Source organism: Misgurnus anguillicaudatus, chromosome 3, assembly GCF_027580225.2.
Source record: "Misgurnus anguillicaudatus chromosome 3, ASM2758022v2, whole genome shotgun sequence".
Classification (NCBI taxonomy): Eukaryota; Metazoa; Chordata; class Actinopteri; order Cypriniformes; family Cobitidae; genus Misgurnus; species Misgurnus anguillicaudatus.
In genome coordinates, this window is record NC_073339.2 from 8,450,698 (window position 1) to 8,472,725 (window position 22,028).

A 22,028-nucleotide genomic window follows, 5' to 3' on the forward strand; every position below is an offset into this window, starting at 1 on the left:
CAAATGGTGTAAATGGTCACAAAACAAAATAAAATAAAACAAGCTTGACTAACATCTAGAAAAAGTCTTCTTTAAATGAAACATGCTGTAATTTGAATAGGTGAAACGAGAACTAGTTTCCGTTTGTCTGTTTTGCTCGGTTTCAAACATCAACCCTTAAACCCTGAACAGACCTGCACGCCTCACACTTCATTCAGAGCTGGAAGGGGCGTGTGTGTGATGGATAAGCCTGAGTTCAAGTAATTCATCCTGAAAACCATTTTAGGGGCCAGTCACACAGGATGTGTTCTTGCTTTTAAAAATAAAAGCACAAAGAAAAGACTGAAAGCGCATTTAAATTTGCGTTAATGTCTATGTACACATTCTGTATACCCAAGGGGTTCTCGGACCAGCTTTGCCTGACCGACGTCAATTCATTTGTAATTCGTTTAACTTGACAAGGCATCTTACAAACATTGCGCTAATAGCACAAAATGCAAAAGATGACGGTGCACCACACAAACATTTAATAAAAACAGCTCCTTAACAAAATATTACTTGCATAACTCAAATAATTTTGCAAGAATGAAAATTCTTTTTTATAATTTATGAGGCTTTACTTGCCCGTGCGGTTGGACTGGTCGATCATTGGCTGGACGATCCTCCTTCTGGCATTGATGAACCTTAAAGCGCAAACAGAAGAACAAAACATAAATGTAAGTGTAAAAAAGTGTAAATGTAAACTGGTATCTGCATCACTATGGATGAGGATTTGATAGTTCACCCCAAAATAAAAATTAACCCATATTTACCCACCCTCAAGCCATCCTACTGTAGGTGTAAATGACTTTCTTTTTTCAGCCAAACACAGTTGAAGTTCAACTTTTAATGTCACTGGATAGTGCCTGACCTTAACTCTTTCGTGAACACACCATTAAATACAATAAAATATAAAGTTTGAAATATAAATACAAGAACGCATTGCTTCACCACACACAAAGACATTTAATAACGTATGGATTAGTTTTTAATGGATGAATTCGCTTTTTTGGAGTTTTTAAAACAGGGTACTTATGCAATCCAACTATCCATTATAAAGAAAATAGCCTGCTTCATATTTAATATATCTCAGACTTTTTCTGGCTAAAAGAAGGAACTAATTTACCAGTCCTTCCAGAAAAACACAGAGTTTTTTTATTTTTGCGGGCAAAAATCCTTGATCTTGCGGCATGTTTTCTTAAAAAATGTGATAGAATATGCAGGATATTTATGCAAAAACTTCAGGCATCAGGGGACATGGCTGCGCTTGTGTGCAGTAAATGCAAAATTTTTCAACTTTATGCTAAGATATATACGACTTTTGCTACAAAAATGCAGGGATTATGAAATCATGCAAGCCCTGCATATTTTGTAGAGCTGTGCAAAACAATTGATTTTTCAATTAATGTTTTTTTACGTGGTCGATTCAAAATCGATTCTTAAAGCACACATATAATATAATATAATAAAACCGAAAATCGAGTTGAATCGAAAATCGGCCCGAGAATCAATAATATAATATAATATAATCGAAAAATCGCGTTGAATCGAAAATCGAGTATAAAAAACGGCCCGAGAATCAAATCGAGACTTGAAATCAAATCGATTTGATAGCCTGTGAATCGAAATCGAATCGATCTGGAACATCTGAATCGATGAGCCCTAATATTTTGCGTCCATAAATCTGTAATTTTTGCGGCAAAAGTGTGGTGTATTTGAAAAAAAATGCCCCCGCGTGAATATGCGATTTTGGCCGATTATGCATTGAATCATGTGATCGCATAATCACGTTTTTTCTGGAGGGACTGATATAAAATCAAGATGGCTTGAGGGTGGGTAAAATATGGGCTAATTTTTATTTTTGGGTAAATAAATCCTTCAAGAATGTTAAACTTTGATGCATAAGTTTGTGCTACAGACATGAATGAGCCTTCAAATCAAGTGATTAATTACTTTCACTTTTAAAATAAATTATGAGATTTAAAGGGATAGTTCATCCAAAAATGTAAATTCTGTCATCATTTACTCTCCCTCAAGTTGTTACAAACCTGTAAAAATGTTTTTATTTTGGTAAACACAAAGGACAATATTTGGAGCAAGTTTGTAACCAAACAGTTTTGGGGCACCATTGACTTCCATAGTATTTCGCAAATATCTTCCTTTGTGTTCAGCGGAACAAAGAAATCCATACAGCTTTTCAACAACTTGAGGGTGAGTAAAATTTTTTTGTGTGAACTATCCCTTTAATTTCGTCTGCCAGACAATAAAATGAAAAAAATCACATAGTCTTACATAAAAATAACCAGACCATATCTTGAGATCGAAATATTATGACTTGACAAACACTTGAGCAAATTCCTAGCGTTGCACTTTAGCAAGAGTACCTTAGCAACCACCTGCAACTTTCCATCATCTTAGCAGCTTTAATATTTTTTAAAATAAATCTAGTTAATTTTAACCAAAAACTTGTAGTAACTCTCTTTAGATCGTCAATGCTTTCCACATATATTCCCATGCTACGCTTGACCTTTCACCCCCTGACTCGGTGACCTCACACCCTGGGCAGCAGTGCAGCTCTGCTCTTTCTCAGTCTAAAAAATTCCCCGTGACCCTCGACCCCTGAGTGCCAAGACGCAAGTCCACGCATGATTAATGACTCCTCTGCGTCACCCCAGGTGGTTGGCTTCCATTTTAACCTTCACAAAGCACTGGATGTTCTGCTTTTCATTCATAGGAAGTGAATTACACACACGGCGATAGGTGTCGAGATCCATTAAGGACCATATGACGATACTTTACATTAGAGAAAAGATTGTCAAACTTTCATGCAAAACTTTTTAGTTCACCTAATCGCAAGAACGCTCCCACCAAACATGCAGCGTTGAGTGAATGAACATCAGTTTTGGATGCGGCGTGAGTGACAATGTCATTTTTTTCATGCAGTTAATAAGATAAATGATGCAGACTCTTTTTTTTGGAGATCTATAGAAGGGCTTTTCCAGAACAAGCTTTGCAGTCCAATACAAACACATTAATACTAAAAACATTTTGCAATTTAATCCGAAAATGTCTCCGGACTCCCTAGAAGCACATCATGCTCTTCTGTTAGACAGCTTACAGTATCAATATCACGCTAGAAACTGAACCGAGTCCAAAAGCAAGCCTTTTATTAGATGGAGAGACTACAGGAAAGCTTATGGAGCGAGAGAGAGGTGGGAACATGGAACTCAGAGTCACTCAAAAAACTATATATAGATAGAAACGAGTAGTTAATAGTGTAATTGTATGTATTTTAGTTATATTGTGTGGGCACTTTGCATACCAATAATCACTATTCTAAGTTAGCAGTTGTCAGCTGGTGGGGTCGTGACCTGTATACGGGTCATAGGTCTGTTCTGATCGGGTCACAGACAGCAGGGTAGACACAGTGCTATAATGCAATTCATAAAATGCAAAAAGCCAAATAGGCACGAACCCCCTAAAATCGAATTCCTAAAACAAAGCCGGTAACAGGTAAAATTGTTAAGGCTTTCCGAGGTTGTTAGAGATCAGCATCTCCCTTAACTCCGCCCGTCAGGTGACCAATCAGAGATCAGAGCCGTATCCCTGACGGGGAAGAGTCTTAAAAGGGGGTTTAAAGCTGACCCCTCACTGAACCCCCCTTCTCACCACGAGACCGAGTTTATGAGCTTCATGCTTCGGCCTGTTCTCCACAAACACACGCACACTCGCACAAAGCCCAACATGCACGGCACACTCATAACAAAACTACGCAGCAAGCCAAATATTTGGGGGCCCTTTCTCATGCACTAGGGAGCAAAGAAACGCATTGTACCTGAACCGTGTACAGTGAGGTCCTGAAGAACGAGACCGTTGATGAAAACACTATTATTTGGCATTTAAGCGTTCAAGTTTTCATTAAAAATTACATTACGGGCATAACTGTTTTTGGAATTGAAGAATTAAAAAACAAAAGCGCTACTTTTCGTATTTATGCATAGTTAGGTTATGCAGTTATATTTACATGGGTAAGTCAAATGACAGATTACAGCTTAAATTATAAATCATTAAGGTAACACTTTACAATAAGGTTGTATTTGATATAGTTTAATGCATTATAAGCTTACAGTTGCGAACTGAGGTAATGTAAGGAGACAGTTTCTTGTACTTACTCAATAACCGTTTTTTTGTCCTTTAACCGAATAAAGTTACAGAGATTGCAGCTATAAAAATCAAAACTTGAAGTACCGTAAATTTTTAATATCATTACGTTATATGTGAAGATAAAAGGAAAATAAATGTATAACATTTAGAAAAAAAATCAAAAATTTGTTGCTATCACTTGTATACTTGACGGTATTTTTTCGAAAAAAGGACACTTTTGGTACCTAAAGAGTTCATATTAGTACCACAGAAGTTCATTTTTGTGCCAAATAGTGCATACTAGTGGTACCAAATTTATACATATCTGTACCTAAATAGTAGGGGTGCGCGGGGCAAAAACTAACGCAGAGTTAGTTGTAACACGGACTGTTTATTGTTGCATGAGGTTGAGCGTTTTGGTTTTCCGTTATTTTTTTCACGTTGCCAAAAGACGATCTCCCGCAAATTATTGGAAATACTGTTTTTCCAGAGAGTTATTGATGAACGAGTATTTTGGTGGCATGTAAGTAACATTTCTTCATCATATGTTTTTTTGGTTTCTAAGTTGCGTGTGTAAGATACCAAATCCAATGCTATGTCATATTAATCAGTGTCTTGTTGACTAAAACATGGCATCGTTTTAAAATATGTCTGCAGCTCAACTTTTTTGGTGGGCTTGAAATTTTTTTCCCAGCGGGGTTAATTGTAACGCTGTGTCACAACTAACCCCTCGCCACTTACGATATGAAAACTGCTAATGTTCGCGTAATTTCTGCCATTGTTTTAAATAGACTACACATGAATGATTGCTGGCTGTCAAATTTATTTTTGTTCATATCTTTAATATTGATTGAATAAGGTCACGTCAAAGATTAAAATTATAATGAAATGAATGGCTAAATACAGACTTTGATTTTCATTATCTCAGAATTTGATTTTTGAAACTGTAGTATGATTGGGTGATTCTCACGAAACCATTGGAATAACATGGCACTAATGATTTTAGCTTTAAAATGTGTAATATAGTAACATTAAAAAGCATCAGAATTAACACAATACTGTATTCTACCTTGCACAATGTGTGATTTCAACATAAGAATTTATAATTGGAAATTTTATCTAATTTTCTGCTGAAATTCTCATTACCGCAATGTGTCCGGCTGTGTTTGAACATGCGTTATGTTGTAATTTAATCAAATTAACACAAAAATATTATGAAAAAAATAAATGGATGTTTTGCTAGACTACTTTAGATGACAGAAAAAATATTTACTGAATATTCATGTATAATAATAATGAAGAAAAATTAGGAAAATGATGTGTCCATGCCTGATGTTCTCATCCTCCGCAACACTTTTTGAGAACAGTTTAAGCACACATACACAATTTTAATAAAGTTTGATTTTGAGTGACCAAGCACATGGACCAGTTACTTCAAGATGGCTACCAGGTAAGATCATTTTTTTACTGTTAATTTGAAATATTGTCTTGTCAGAATGCTTACACGACATTTAGATTATCATTACCGCAACAGATGCTTATTAAATGTTAATTTAATTAATAGAAGCATAATACTTTGATTTTAAATGCATGTGCAGAATCTCCAAATTATGTTCTTTCAGGTTTGTCATGTCATTTTGAAAATATGTCAGTGTTGATGTTTTCTGACTGTTGCGGTAATGAGATTTTTTAGAGCGGGGTTGTGCCCCGCTCTCCCCTACATATTAGGACCTTTTTAAAGGGAACTGCCCCAAAACAGCTTGGGACCATTTTTCACAGTGTAATCTAAGTATACACATACTGTACCTTACATCAGAGGTTTTTAAACTTTATGATGACAAGGACGCCCAAATATGATGAATCTTTTATGAGGGGACCCCAGTTAATAAAAAAATATATATAGGCAACCCAATAAAATATGTTTTTCAGTTGTGTTAGATAAATAGTAATTGTGATATTATGAAAACAGCATTTTTTACCAAACTTAAATATTTAGCTGCAAAGTAGTAAGTCTTTTTTTCTAAAACAAATTCTGGGGGACCCCTGAGGATCCCCAGACCCCAGTTTGAAAATCCCAAATACTTAACTTGTAAGATTACAACTAAATCTAAGCTTTAAATTCAAATTGAACTGAAACTAGATCTTCCTTTTGCAACGTCTTGGATCCCACTGTACTGTACTTGTGTCTTTGTGTCTGGTGGTTTACATTAATTCACACTTTGACATTTGTAGCCTATCGAACCATAAACCCACACACAAATGTCCTGGTCTGGAAACTATAGACACAAAATGTTCTTTTAGCCCACTGTATTGTGAGGTCATTCAGAGGACAGTGTTGCTCTTTACGAGACTGTGTGTGTGTGTGTGTGTGTGTGTGTGTGTGTGTGTGTGTGTGTGTGTGTGTGTGTGTGTGTGTGTGTCCGTGTCTAAATAAACCAGTCCAGCTGTTCCTTGTGATAATTTCTGTTTAATTTGACAGGAGCTCGTTTTCACTCCTTGCCTCCCTTCACCTGTTTCCCCCTGCGTTTAAACAGCGCGCACACAACACAACACACACAACACGTACTGCGCTTTGTTTGTGTTGGCCTTTAAAGAGCACCTAATGTATTTTCGCTCTGTTAATTAAACTGCTAAATAGTTTATGAAAGACCGTAGATACAGTGATGGGCCAAAGCCTAAGATGAAAACAGGATGTACTTTATAAAATATATATCTGTATTAACTGTATTTATATAAAAAATTGATTTTTCAGAAATATCGCCATAGGGGAACGATCAGAGCTGTCGTTGAACAGCCAAGTGTAAAGTTTCCTCCACTGATTTTTACACTACGGTTATTGCAGACTGCTATTCTCTTGTTGTTTGGTTATTCGTGGTTTATAGTTTGTCTTTGTTAAATACATCTGGACTCATTTTTGGCTCAAATGTGAAAATAACGATCAAGATTTAAACAGTTACACTTTACAGTACACTCTAAAAAAACAAACGGTGCTATATACAACCAAAACTGTTGCTTTGGATCGTAATCATAGAAGAACCGTTTTTAGTGCCATATAGCACCGGTGAAGCACCAGTGAAGCACCTGTGTAGAACCATATAGGGGCCATATAGAACCACTATAGCACCAAATATGGTTCTACATAGCACTATATGGTTCTACTCAGATGCTTCACCGGTGCTATATGGCACTAAAAATGGTTCTTCTATGATTACGAGCAAAGAACCACTTTTGGTGCTATATAGCACTGTTTGTTTTTAGAGTGTATGGTTGCATTTGTTCTTCACAAAATAGCTATGACAGATGTCAGATTTTTGTCTGGAAAGGCATCATGGGAATTTTGCATAATGTGGCTCTATAGTTACTTAAAATGTTATGCTAGATATAATTAATTTTGACGCAGTTGTTATAATAGTTGGGATTACTTATGTTTTTTCATTTTATTTTTGCATACATTTAGGTTCACCTGGTAACTTACATTTTTGTGTTACACATACTAAATATCTTAAGTAGAGGTTGAAAAGGTATGAATACTAAGTTTTTCGTGTTTAATCTAATCACTTTAGTAAGTAATGGTTGTTCAGCCAACGAATCGTTTTTTAGAGTGTATTAGTTAACAATACTTCTAGAGCATTTATTAATCTTAGTTTATGTTAATTTCACTATTTACTGATGCCTTTTTAAAATCAAGTCGTAATTGTTAAAGTCACCATTAAATCAAAATTTACGATTCTTATTTTTATATATTGTAATGTTTATTATAAATTGTTTATCTGTGCACTTAATTATAATTTTTTAATTCATGTGCCCTCATAATCTTTCATCAAAAACATTAATCTCCTTAAAACGACCTCTCTTTACTTCCTGTCATGAGGAATGGCGTGAGGGCGGGGCTATCTGAGACTCGTTTATGCCTGGGAAAAGATCACACTGCTGTCGGAGCCAATGGTGTAGTGGGCATTGCTCCGACATATGGTGCAGATGCACTTTCGGTAACCCGAGTTCAATTCCTTTGCCGATCCCGTATCCCTCTTTCCATCCCTGTACTTTTTCCGGCTTTTTACAATCTATCAAAATAAAGGCAAAATAAAATAAAATGGCCTAAAAAAATTGCAGCGATTTGCAAGTAACACAGCCCAACTTCCAACGGCCCAGTCAGTTTTCAATGGACGAAATCAAGTCCCGCCCTACTTTTTATCTCATTTTAGAAGCCGTTTCACTCGGATAGACAAACTACTTCCGTTACCTTAGTGAATGCACAATGAACAACTAACATGAACAATTAAATTGGCATTAAAGTAACAATGAAATTGAAATGAAAAACTTACATTACAATATTGTGGTATTTTTTCATTCTTTTTTTATTCATGTGCCCTCATAATCTTTAATCAAAAAATGTGAATCTCATCCTCCAAACGATCTCTCTTTACTTCCGGTAATATGGTATGGCAGGTGGGCGGGGCCCAGGAAAAGATAGCAGTGATTAGCAAATAGCAAAATTACCCAACTTCCAACGATCCAACCAATTCTCGATAGACAAATTCAAGTCCAGCCCTACCTTATTTCATTTCAGAAGCCGTTTCACTCGGGGAAAATGAGTCAATCGCTAATTCTGGTTCATTGTGACATTAGCAAAGATTAATAAATCTTGAAAAACTTGCTCATTGTTAGTTTATGTTACCTAATCCATTTACTAATGTTAACACATATAGCCTTACTGTTAAAGTGTTACCAAAATATTTGATATTTGTTTGCATTATTTTGTACTCTCTCCCCAACATGAATTAAGTCCCGATGTCCCACACAGAGGAAATTAAATCTGTGCAAATTGTTTTTTAATAAAATCTAAAAATTAACTTCAATCCAATGCAAATAATAACTACAAAATAAAAGACTGCTGCTCGTCTTTTATTATAATCGGATGAATAATGATTAAAAAAAAAGTAAAACTCCAGAGAGGAAGTTTTCATGGCCCAAACCCCAAACATCTGTTATTTCTGAAAATCCAATGATGTCCTCCTGAAGATACCAGGACTTAAAAATGTGGCATGTATAGACCCATTAAAAACAAATGTGCTCTACAGAGAACAAAAAACCTATTTTTTCCATATAGCAGACCTTTGCTATCCAAAACAATTTATAGCTCACATTCAAAGACATAATCGAGACAGTCAACTCTCCAATGCTTGAACCAAAAAAACGTACAAGTGTAGACATGCAACCACTATACGCTACCGCCACGTCAAACCGAAGTGTCATTCGAGATTCAAGTGATTTGTAATAGTGTGTAACTCTATTCATCGGTCAGGATGGTGGGAGCGGCGGTCAGTTTATGTCCATACAGAAATGCTTCCAGAAATGTTTTTACTGGACTCATAACTGATGTGGAGGCACCGCGGGTCATTTCCTTCCACATTCAGAACATACACCTAAAAAAAACGCTTATTTGATGGTTCAAAAAACGTGGGTTCGAGTTCTTGAGCTTTATGGCTCTTTGGAGATTTTAAAGGGTCTTGATGTTACATTGTAAGCTCTTCAGATCAGCGCATTTGGCTCGTGCGTTCTTTTAAATCACCAGAACCTGGAAGATCTTCTGAAGAACGACGAAATAAAAAGATCTTTGTGGAAAATGTAAAAGCATAAACTGTATTTCTAAGAACGCAAAACATACTTTACGTTTAAGATCGATCACATCTGGATGACTCAAGTTGAAGCTTTGACTATGCGGTTTCAGCCTGGTCTGATCAACGCTTACCAGTTGTTGACCTGGAGAATGGTTAGTCCTGTGTCCTGCGCCAGCTGCCTCTTCTGTTCCTCAGAGGGGTACGGGTGCTACAAGGTAAAATAAACATAAACATTTACATTAGAAACATAATGCATATGGAATATTTAAATAATTACAATAACTTCTTCTATCACAGTGGCAGCCAGTGACTTTTTGATTCAAAGCTCATCCAAACATATATTTAGCCCATCATGTGTGTGGCTCATCATGTCAAAATATGTGTTCAACGCGTCACGTCAGCCTATGTGCATCACACGTAATGTCAAAATACGTGTTTGCTGCAGACGCGTCTATGGGGTTTATGATAAAAGAGACGATCAAGTTTACCAGATACTTGCTTAATCTAATGTGTAATCAGACTTTATTGTTAAGTTAGTGCCATGCGAGTATTTTGTGAATGTGAGTGTCTCTTATATCATAAACCCTTTCGACGCGTGCGCAGCAGGCACACATTTTGACATGACGCATTGTACACATGGTTCACATGACGCACCGAACACATATTTTGACATGACGCATGACGCACATAGGTTTACACAACGCACTGAACACATATTTTGACATGATGCACATGATTTTATACGACGCACTGAACACATATTTTGACATGACGCATGATGCACATAATTTTTCTTGATGCACCAAACACATATTTTGACATGACGCCTGATGCACATGATTTTACACAACGCACCAAACACATATTTTGCATATTTTGACATGATGCACATAATTTTACATGACGCACCGAACACATATTCTGACATGACGCGTGATGCACATAATTTTACACAACACACCAAACACATATTTTGACATGATGCACATAATTTTACTTGACGCACCGAACACATATTTTGACATGACGCCTGATGCACATAATTTTACACAACACACCGAACACATATTTTGACATGATGCACATGATTTTACTTGATGCACCAAACACATATTTTGACATGACGCATGATGCACTTGATTTTACACAACGCACCGAACACATATTTTGACATGATGCACATGATTTTATACGACGCACTGAACACATATTTTGACATGACACATGATGCACATGATTTTACACAACGCACCGAACACATATTTTGACATGACGCATGATGCACATGGTTCACATGACGCAACAAACACATATTTTGACATGACGTACATAGGTTTGCATGACGCACCGAACACATATTTTGACATGACGCATGATGCACATAGGTTTACACAACGCACCAAACACATATTTTGACATGACACATGATGCACATGGTTCACATGACGCAACAAACACATATTTTGACATGATGCACATAGGTTTGCACGACGCACCGAAAACATATTTTGACATGACGCATGATGCACATAATTTTACATGACACACCGAACACATATTTTGACATGACACATGAACACATAGGTTAACACAACGCACCAAACACATATTTTGACATTACGCATGATGCACATAGTTTTACATGACACACCGAAAACATATTTTGACATGACACATGAACACATAATTTTACATGAAACACCAAACACATATTTTGACATGACACATGAACACATAGGTTTACACAACGCACCGAACACATATTTTGACATGACGCATGATGCACATGGTTCACATGACGCACCAAACACATATTTTGACATGACGCACATAATTTTACACAACGCAAGGAACACATATTTTGACATGAGGCATGATGCACATCATTTTACATGACACACCAAACACATATTTTGACATGACGCATAATGCACAGAATTTTACATGACACACCAAACACATATTTTGACATGACGCGTGATGCACATAATTTTACACAACACACCAAACACATATTTTGACATGACGCATGATGCACATAACTTTACATGACGCATCGAACACATATTTTGACATGATGCACATAATTTTACATGACACACCGAACACATATTTTGACATGATGCACATAATTTTACATGACACACCGAACACATATTTTTACATGACGCATGATGCACATAGGTTTACATGACGCAACAAACACATATTTTGACATGACGCACATAGGTTTGCACGACGCACCGAACACATATTTTGACATGATGCACATAATTTTACATGACACACCAAACACATATTTTGACATGACGCATAATGCACATAATTTTACATGACACACCAAATACACATTTTGACATGACGCCTGATGCACATAATTTTACATGACGCATCGAACACATATTTTGACATGACGCACATAATTTTACACAACGCAAGGAACACATATTTTGACATGAGGCATGATGCACATCATGTTACATGACACACCAAACACATATTTTGACATGACGCCTGATGCACAGAATTTTACATGACACACCAAACACATATTTTGACATGACGCGTGATGCACATAATTTTACATGACACACCAAACACATATTTTGACATGGTGAGCCACACATGACATTCGCACCCCTTGAAAGAGAAGGCACCGGCCACCACTTATGTTTTTAAAACAATATGTTTTAAAGTGACTTATGCAAGGAGTATAGTCTGTTTTTTTACGTCTACGTGAACGTACAAGCACTGCCGAACGCAGAGCCTTGCAAAGTATATGTTTGTACGTGTACACAGACTTTCAACGCATGCGTTTTGCAACAAAATGCAATGTATCTACATACTACACTGTCCTGTAGGTGCATATGTGACATACACGTATGGTGTTTTAAAAATCTCTTATGCCTGTTTATAGTATGTGCGTACTTTTCTGATATCAAAAATTGCATCACATACACTATACGCGGACCCTCGCGTACGTGTAAAAAATTAAACGAGTACTTCGGCCTTTACAGTTCATTCAAGCTATACATGTATTTTTTACCAGTATGTGTGTTCCACCCATACGAACTCATAACGTTTGTACTGTTAATGCACTGCTCTACCAATCCAACAAAATTACATAATACACAGTATATACATTATAAACAGGCTCTTAATTTGCCAAAAAACAACAACAACATTATAAATCATGTATTTATCCTCTTTGTCCCATTTAATTTGCCTACACCGTATTTTTTATCTGGCGAATAAGGCTCAAGTCAAAAGCAAACCCATCTGCAGACCCGAAATCAGCCAGTTGGGATTTAGCCTCGAAGCCCACAAAGTCATTACAAATTGCTATCCTGTAACCAACGGCGACGGCCCTAACAACCGAGGAACCCAAAAGGATATGCAGGCATTGACAAGAGAGGTCTCAACCTGTAATTAGCCCAGGTCACTGATCCTAGGGCAGCCTTTAAATTAATTGGGACGTGTATTAAAAACTGATTCTGGAGCAGCGGTTTTACGGCGGCGGCTATAAACACCTCACCCATGAGTTGCTCTCTCTTAACACCTGTTGCAGGGCGAGAGCTCTGGTAGCAAATGGTGTGTAACTTTACGACCGGGCGAGCCGTGCTGGCTGGAGGCGTGTGTGTGTGTGCGTCCTGTGAAAGGCAATGAGGAGTTGAAGGTGTGTGTGGGGTCATTATCCTGTTTACAGAGGCAGTAAAGCTGTTAGGGCTCTAATGATCAGTAATTCAGGGTGAACGGTACTTAAAAGAGTCGAAAACACGCCCTGCCTCACCCAACGTTGCAGCTGCGTGCATTGGTGTGCGCGACGGCCCGTGTATTGTATTCGCACTTTGCATCTAGACTACTCTGAAAATCTGAATAGGAAAATGTTTCACATTAGTAAGAAAAATGCGGCTTATTACCGTTTTTTTAATAATGTAACCGCATGTAGATTTGTTTGTCTCATTCCTGTAGCTCAGTTAGAGGAGGATTAGCAGCGCAAATGGTCATGTGTTTCGAAAACCAGAGAACACACCAACTGATCAAATGTTTGGATAAACGCATCTGTGAAATGCGTAAATTTGTATTTATTGTAGCTTCATGTGTTATATCTTAATTTTAAAGTGATGACGAAATGGAATCGCAAAAACAATGACTGTTTCCAACCAAAACCAATGGACTGACAAACCGCTAGACCGTCTCAAAACTGAGGCCACTGGTCAAACCCACAGGCTTAAACCAACAGAGCAATTGATAGCACCGCAGAGTCTTTTCAGAGAAATCAACCTATAAATAGCTTACAGTATAGTTATTTCTGCACATTAAGCCCAAATCAACCATCAACTATAAAAACAAACACTGAATTATGTAGATATAGATACAATGCCGCATCAACATGGTTGGTTATTCTCGATTATAACTTTTTTTTAAAGTAGCTTGGCTCTCTTGGCAAGCCACCGTTTTAATATAGCTTCCCAAACACTGCATAAAACCGATTTTCGGTTTTTAAAGAGACGTTCCCTCAAAGACCCAGCAGGCCAACTGTGATTTTCATTAACTTTGCAGCTACAATCTTCAGCGTATCCCACATCGAGGCTTTACATTTCTGTCCGATGCCTCTCTGTTTCATCTCCGTTTAACCCCCCCAACCTTCTCCGTTTACGAAAAAAGGGGTCTGGCCGTGATGAATCACCTCTCTTTCATTCTCTCCGACATTTTTCTTTCTCCATCCCTTTCTTTCACGGGGAAAGGACGGAAATTCCCTGTAGGTCTAGCAGGGCCCGGGTCCCCAGGAGAAGCTGTCAGAGCGGTAATGGATGGTGTTTTGATAACAGCGAGTTCGACCCTGGAGAGACCCCGGAGGGGGGTGGAACCCCAGTAGATCCAACATGCCCGTGCAGTTTGGATAAATGAACTCCACCGCCAACCCCCACGAAAGCCCTCGGCTTCTCATTTTTTGAGACTGACGCTAATTGCGGCTCCCTCATTACGACCAAATGCTCCGGCACTTCAAAGGAAAATTGAGCCTGGAGAGAAACCGGCTAAAAACAGTAGCGTAAGATGACCAGAGTATAAATAAAGGGATTTAATAAGAGATCTGCGCTAAAGCCTGAGTATTGCTGGATGTTAGTGAGGCAAGCAATAGCAGTTTTCACTGTCTAGGTTAACTATAGATTGGATATAGCCCGGCTATGAGTAACCCACTTCTAGCCAAAATAAACTTAAATTTGGTTTCATGTCGTAAATAGGGCTGAGTATCGATTCAGATGTTCCAGATCGATTCGATTTCGATTCGATTTCCGATTCTCAAATCAACTTAATGAATATAGATTTAACACAAATACTATATAAAAAAGAACAGTAAACAAAAGTTTCAAAGGTAATTAATAATAAAAATTAAAGGTGTAGCGAATGATTTTCTCGAGTTTTAGAAAAGAACCGCCTTCTCCACTTTTTAAAAAAAATGCAATTGCGCAACACTCCTGATTGACAACTAGGAGGACCAATAATCTTGATGAAAGAAAATCCTCCGAAATACCTTTAAAAGCCACAAACCTGTATATTAACTCTTTTATTTTAGGTACACTTGGGTACATTAAAACAGAACCCATCTGTAATTTTCAAATGCATACAATTATGTTAAATACAATACAATTTTGATGCAAGATGAAAAATGTATGCTGAAAAAAGTCAGAACAGTCTAGTGAAGAAGACTAATTAGATTAACGTTAATCTTACATTCAATGTTTGTGAAAATAAATATGAAAAAATCTATTCGTGCCTCTGAGAATCGATTTTGAATTAACCACGTAAAAACACAGATTAATCGAAAAAAAAAAATATTTATCGTAAATAACTTGCAAGATGTATGATTACAATGTGTTTCGTTTTATTTATTTATTTACTTTAAATTTAAAATTTTTGGGGGGTGGGTTTATGGTTAAACGTCTATTCGATTTTCACTGACGGACCAAATTTTGTTTTAGGCCTTGTTTTAGCCTAGACGTCTGGGCTGTGTTTGGACGACTTTTAGACATCTTTTAGTGGGATAGTTACCAAAAATGAAACTCTGCCTTACTTTTCAGCCTTCTTTTTCCTTGCATGTCTAAAATACCTTTGGGCTATGTTTCACATCCTCCGAAAACAGTTTTATGTGGGGAATGTATGAAAACGAGTCACTGATAAACTTTTTCCGCCAATGCTGTCAATTAAATTTAATAGTTCGGAAAAAATGGCATGTTAGTGCACCGACACAGTTTTGAGAGCTAACATCGGAAAACCAGAAATACGGTTTTGCTCCATTCCTCCTACAAAGTGAGCGAATTTTGATTTAATTCGATTGGTGCCAGTTGTCTGCTCTACCACACAGTGACGGGTCATGGAAAAGCGGAGGTTTGCAAAATCAAATTTGCCCCTGACAAACACGAATATGCAGATTAAAAATGATCAGAGTCCGCGTGGACGGCTGGAAAACGTACAAATTGCATTTGTAGGTGCTTCTCGTATTTCTAAACTTTAGACATCAAACAGACGGTTGGGCTGGTGTGTATGTGTGTTTATTGTGCTTGTGTGATTGCTGGAGCTGAATGGAAAAGAGGCGACTGTACTGGAATAAAAACACCCGCGGGGTGAGGGCGTTCTTTTACACTCGTGACCTTTGACCCCCTATTGAGCTTAGGGAATGTTGTAATGTCATCTATCTGTATGCTTGATGTGCCCTTGATGTCCACATTCTGTCTTATGTGTTTACTTTCGAATTCCAGCGAAGTACGCACGGTCGATTGTTTTGGGCGCAAAGGGGGGTCACTGCAAATTGCTCATATCTGTATGCTGAAAACTGCATTGAAATAATATTTACTTTTACTTGCTTAAAGTTTTGCCTTAAAGTCTGTCAATCTAAAAGAAGTGATTTTCATCTGTTACTCTATAATGTCGAGTAGTTTTGTAGCTCCGCTGGTGCACATCTGGAACAAACGACCCGCTAAATACCCAATCCAGATCATGGCCTATCCAGATCAAGTGTTTATGAGGTGGTGCCTGTGTTTGTTAGGAAGTTTCAACAAGTTTCCCAGTAAGACAGCGGGAGAAAAAACCGCAAGGAGAGTTTGAATAAAAAGTGTGTGTTTGTTCAATCCCAGCAGAAACACTGTATATTCAAGGCTCTAAGGAGGGGGAGGGACTCTGGGTTGTGCACGCCCCCTTTTTTCCATGGTAACAATCATTACGACAGAAAGGAAACCCTGTCTGTGCTTCATCCCTAATATACCGTTACATTGGTCATTAGGGGTGCGTATGTGTGTTGACTAACTAGCCTCTAGATAATGAGCTTCAGCGAGCTTGAAATAACACGGGTGGGCAAGTTTAGACACGTCACAATTGATAAATAGATCTATACAGATAATATAGTTAGGACGTATATCTAACACAGATCTAAAATAGATCTGTAAACTAAAGATTGGTTACATCTGAGGAATAACAAATGCAATATTTAACACTTTAACCATAGTAAAATAACTCCACCGCACAACCTCAAGACTCTTATTGGTTTTAAAAAGCAATTATTTACATTTTTTACATTTTATGCACTTGGCAGATGCTTTTACCCAAAGTGCTTTACATTTTATCTGTATGTGTAAATATTTATGTAAGGAATAATTGACGACAGGCCATTAAATTATAAGAAAATAATACACACCAAGGTGGTAATGCGGCACCCAGGTGTGCATTATTTTTAAATAATTCAAAGGACCGGAGTCAATTATTCCGCTTATACTACGATTACCACAAACATTGCTCTGGGGCTTATTTTTAGGACAATTGACAAGTTAGGTGTGCGGTTTACAGAAAAATAATCAACACCCATAGAACATTTCTCAGCCAATCAGAATGCAGCATTAAACAGGCCTGTGGTATAAAAGAAAATAATGCTTAATAGCAAGCAATACATGCTGGTTTGGGAGCATAAAATATCTTAAAAGAGCTTAAAAGTTTAATTTCGTTTACCGTGAGGTGCTGGAACAGCCATGCCCTCATGATGTTGGTTGCCACTTTGGGAAATATCCCTCTTTTCTTGTTATTTTTCCTGTCTTTATCTGTGTCTTCCTCCTCTCCTGTGCTTGGCGAGGCAACACTCTGATCCAGAAAGTCACCTGAGAACAACAAATAAATAGTAAACTTAAAAAGACACTAATAGACTTGAGGTTGGACAAAACTTTCTTGAGTTTGACAGTCTTGGAAATCTTCCGAGCATGGTGGAATGCTGAAATTTCGATCCGGTCATCTCAGAGCAGTCCAAAATGACGTTAGTCTACATTAAAAACCTGTGATTTACTGAATCGGATCTTTTATATGAACAGCAGTAAAATTATTTTGAAAAAATGCGTATAAGTAGGGCTGCACAATTAATCGAACAACTAATCGGGATTACAGCTGTCCATTTGTGGTTATTTGTGTGCATTTCGGCACTACAGTGGTGGATCAGAGACTTTAACATTGATAAGTTGACGTGTCCTTTAGCCATTCGTTTGGATTTTTTACTAACAACAACTCCCATAATTATTTGTTATTTACATTATACTATTTAGTTTTGGATGTTTAGAATTCACCCATGCAGCTGCTACACAGAAAGTTATAAAACATTTTAAAATTTTAGTGTAAAGTCTCTTAATCATAATCGCAATTACAATATCAAGGTACATAATCAGCAATTACGATTTTTGTCATAATCGTGCAGCTCTACGTCTAATGGAGCGTACACACCAACATGAATTCAAAGATTTGTGCGAATAGATTACACAAATCAATACAAAGATGCGAATAGATGCGAACTCGCGCGGGTCAAAATTGGGCAGTGCGATGGCGCAAAAACATGCGCTATTCGTCTCAAACGCATCTTCGTACAAGTTAAAAAAATATTCAACTCAACCGAAAGTTAAGTTAAATCCTGCAAGAAAAATCTAGAGCAAGGAACGAGATGCGTTGTGTTTGGTGTGTACACAGCATAAGGTTGACTAAAGTTAACAATGTTTTATAATGTTGCCAGTTTTCTGGTTAAAGTTAGAAGTATAGCCCCATTTTTACGCATGCGTGAGGGTTTGCGTACAGTGCGTTGCAAATTTTGTTATCAGAATAGTACTCGCACACTGTACGCACATCGCTGGATTTTTGTAACCGCGCATACTTTGTACACGTAGGTTGCGCGTGCGCGCACAGGAGAATGTAGCTCAAAAGAAGCATTGCATTTTGTCTAACGCAGATCTCACGAAAAGTCGTATTATAGTCACAAAAAATAATAATTAAAAAAATTATTTATTTGTGTCCATTGCACGAAATTCATATTTTTTACGTGCCTTGAACACAAATGTCTTTGTGTCACTGGCACGCAATTTCTATAAATAGGTTTTCGTGTCCGTGGCACGGCTTTCTTTTTCGCGTCATTTTATGTATTATTTTCTTATTGTTTTTTTCCTATTTTCTTACCATTGTTTCTTGGGGTTAGAATCACTTTGTTATATTTTTAGACATCATAATCAAACCCCAATTCTAACCCCAACTCCAGACGAGAATTGTTTTAAAAGCGGAAGAAAAACATGTAGAAACCAATACATAAAAGTACATCGTAACCCAAACACCAAATCAAACCCAAACCCCAAGCGACAATTATTTAAAAATAGGGGAAAAGGGAGAAAATAATACATAAAAAAGAAACGAAAAAGAAAGTCGTGCCATGGACACGAAAACACTATTTATAGAAATTGTGCGAGTGAGACAAAAAAAAACATTTGTGTTCAAGGCACGAAAAAAAGCTGAATGGACACGAATAAATTAATAAAAATTTTCGTGACTATAACGACTTTGGTCTAACATCTGTGTACACGTCCGTGTCAAATAAACTATACTTTGCAAAGCTATGCGTTCGGTTGTGCGCGTACATTCGCGTACACGTAAAAAACAGACTACACTCCGGTCAGTAAGGCAGTGTGACTTTGGCTTACTGGAAAATCCAACTGTAAATATTTTCCCTGGTGTTAGAAGAGAATGTGGGCTGCTGTCGTATGTTATCCTAACCCGTATTTGGTGCACAATAGGTATTATTTTATTGCTTTAATCGACCGTTGCGATTTCGCTACGGTGGGCCTCTGAGGGGTTAGCTGTGTGTTTGTCTGTCTGTTGTTTTGTTCAGGTAGTGAAATATTCTGTCAGAGCCAGACTCGCAGCTGTTGAGCTGAGACAGAACGCACAAAGATGCACGCGTGTGCGCTCGGGGAAGTATGTACTCTGGTTTTTATTGGCCATGGTTGGTGCTCAAAGCTGAGGAGCACAGAGAAGAGTCTTTATAACCACCATGCACCATTTCCTGTCCAACACACAGCCCTACGCACACATACGCACACAGAGCGGCTGCACTTATTAAGGAGCTGTCTTCTGGATGATGTGTGCGTCTGTACGTCTGCCTGTTTGCGTATGTGTGTGCAGTAGGAGACCCCTGTGGTGGTGCTAAAGTGCAAATGTATGCTAGAGATGACAAACCTGCTGAAGCTCTGTTTCACTTGGCACACACTAACCTCTTTACCAACACTTGCATGCGCGCGTGTGTGTGTGTGTGCGTGTGTTACCGTGCTCGCTGCTGTTGTCTCCATTGTGTGAGCTGTGGTGTCTGCTGCAGGCAGCGGCCGCTTCAGAAGAATGTACAGATGTAGCATCATCCTCCCTCCAGCACACCTAGAGAGAGAGAGAGACAGGTAGACAGTGAGAGGTGGAAAAAGAGAGAGAGAGACAGACATAGAGAGACCCACATATGGAAAGCCAAGTGGGTCAGAGAGATACAAACAAAACCAAAAGAGAGATGGACGAAGAAACAAACAGACAGACAAAGAGGAAAACAGAATGGACAGACAAAGAGAGCGAGAGAGAGCGAGCGAGAGAGTAATAAGTTGTGTTCACTGTAATATATTATTGGTTAAATACAGTATAGAGCTGCATACCAGAACAGTGCTGTAAGGAGTAATATGGAACATATGTTCCAAGAGCAAACTGTCTGAAAAGACTAGAGACTGCTTTAACACAAACACACATCTGTGTATATACACACACATACACATGCACGCACAAACATCTGTACATAACTCAAAAGACAAACACGCACGGGATATTCTGAAAACCATACTGTAAATTCTAACAGACTGAAGAAACTAAACAAAAGCGAAGCCGACCGACAGAAGAGCATTTCTGCTTATTAAATAGGTAGTTACGGTACTGGATGCCGATTGGTCAATCCGGCGTTCCAGCTGTGCTAAAATATTCGATATAGGAACAACTGTGAAGCAAAACACCTGTTCATCAAGCCACTGTATATATCACTCCACAGCACCTATAGACGTCAACTACTCCTCTTATGGTTTACACGACAGACTATATTTTCTAGCACAAGAATACCTGTAAAAAAAATTCTGTAGAAATTACAGTATAACTACACACCAGCTGCCAGTAACTTACTGTAGATTTTACATTTATGTTATTTACTGGCAACAGTTTGTTCAAAGTTAAATGAACATTTTCAGTCGTTATCTTCTACAGTAAGTTACTGGCAACCAGCTGCATAATTACAGTATTTTTTTACAGTGTATATTTATGTGAATAATTCATACAGTATTGCAGAAATATGGCGTGCGAGAATCGAGAAAGATTAACATTGGTGGAGACTGGGGTTAGTTGTATATAGGTAAATCTTTAGACTATGCTTATTGTTGGCTATTTAGATAAAATGTTAAATGCTGTCTTATACGTCGCTTGGGGAAAAAATATGGTGAATCAATAAATATGTAAATGTAAAAAATGTACACTGTAAAAAAATCGCTGCAACTATGCAGCCGGCTGCCAGCAACCCACTGCAGAAGACAACGACCGAAAATGTTTCATGTTAATTTAACTTTGAACAAACTGCTGCCAGCACATAACATAAATGTAAAATCTACAGTAAGTTACTGGCAGCTGTAATACTGTAATTTCTACAGAATTTTTTAACAGTGATATCTGATCTTTACTGCACAAAGGATACAGCTAATATGCATTTTGTGGCAAAATTTAAACAGTTAAACAATTTGTGACCCTGCCTGTGAAATAAGTGTTTTAGTGATTTTTCTGTTTTTGAATCATATTGGAAAGAACATTCTGTGAAAATATAACCTTGGTATTTTTAATATTGAGTAAGTTTGAAATCAATGATTGAAAACAAATTTTAATGCTCCT

At 37.6% G+C, this 22,028-nt stretch overlaps 2 protein-coding genes across 4 annotated transcripts in view; one reads left to right on the forward strand and one right to left on the reverse strand.

Annotated features, from left to right (window-relative positions):
- Positions 1-22,028, forward strand: part of spred2a (sprouty related EVH1 domain containing 2a) — a 63,256-nt gene that overhangs the window by 14,080 nt on the left and 27,148 nt on the right. The window lies entirely within an intron of this gene.
- meis1a (Meis homeobox 1 a) overlaps positions 1-22,028 on the reverse strand; it is a 37,219-nt gene that overhangs the window by 3,668 nt on the left and 11,523 nt on the right. For all 3 annotated transcript variants that reach the window (XM_055204461.2, XM_073860808.1, XM_055204460.2), the window contains 4 exons: positions 20,396-20,501; positions 17,784-17,929; positions 9,914-9,990; positions 604-662 (listed from right to left, as the gene is read on the reverse strand). In XM_055204461.2, coding sequence (XP_055060436.1) covers positions 604-662; positions 9,914-9,990; positions 17,784-17,929; positions 20,396-20,501 — 388 coding nt within the window. The remainder of the gene's footprint in view (positions 1-603; positions 663-9,913; positions 9,991-17,783; positions 17,930-20,395; positions 20,502-22,028) is intronic.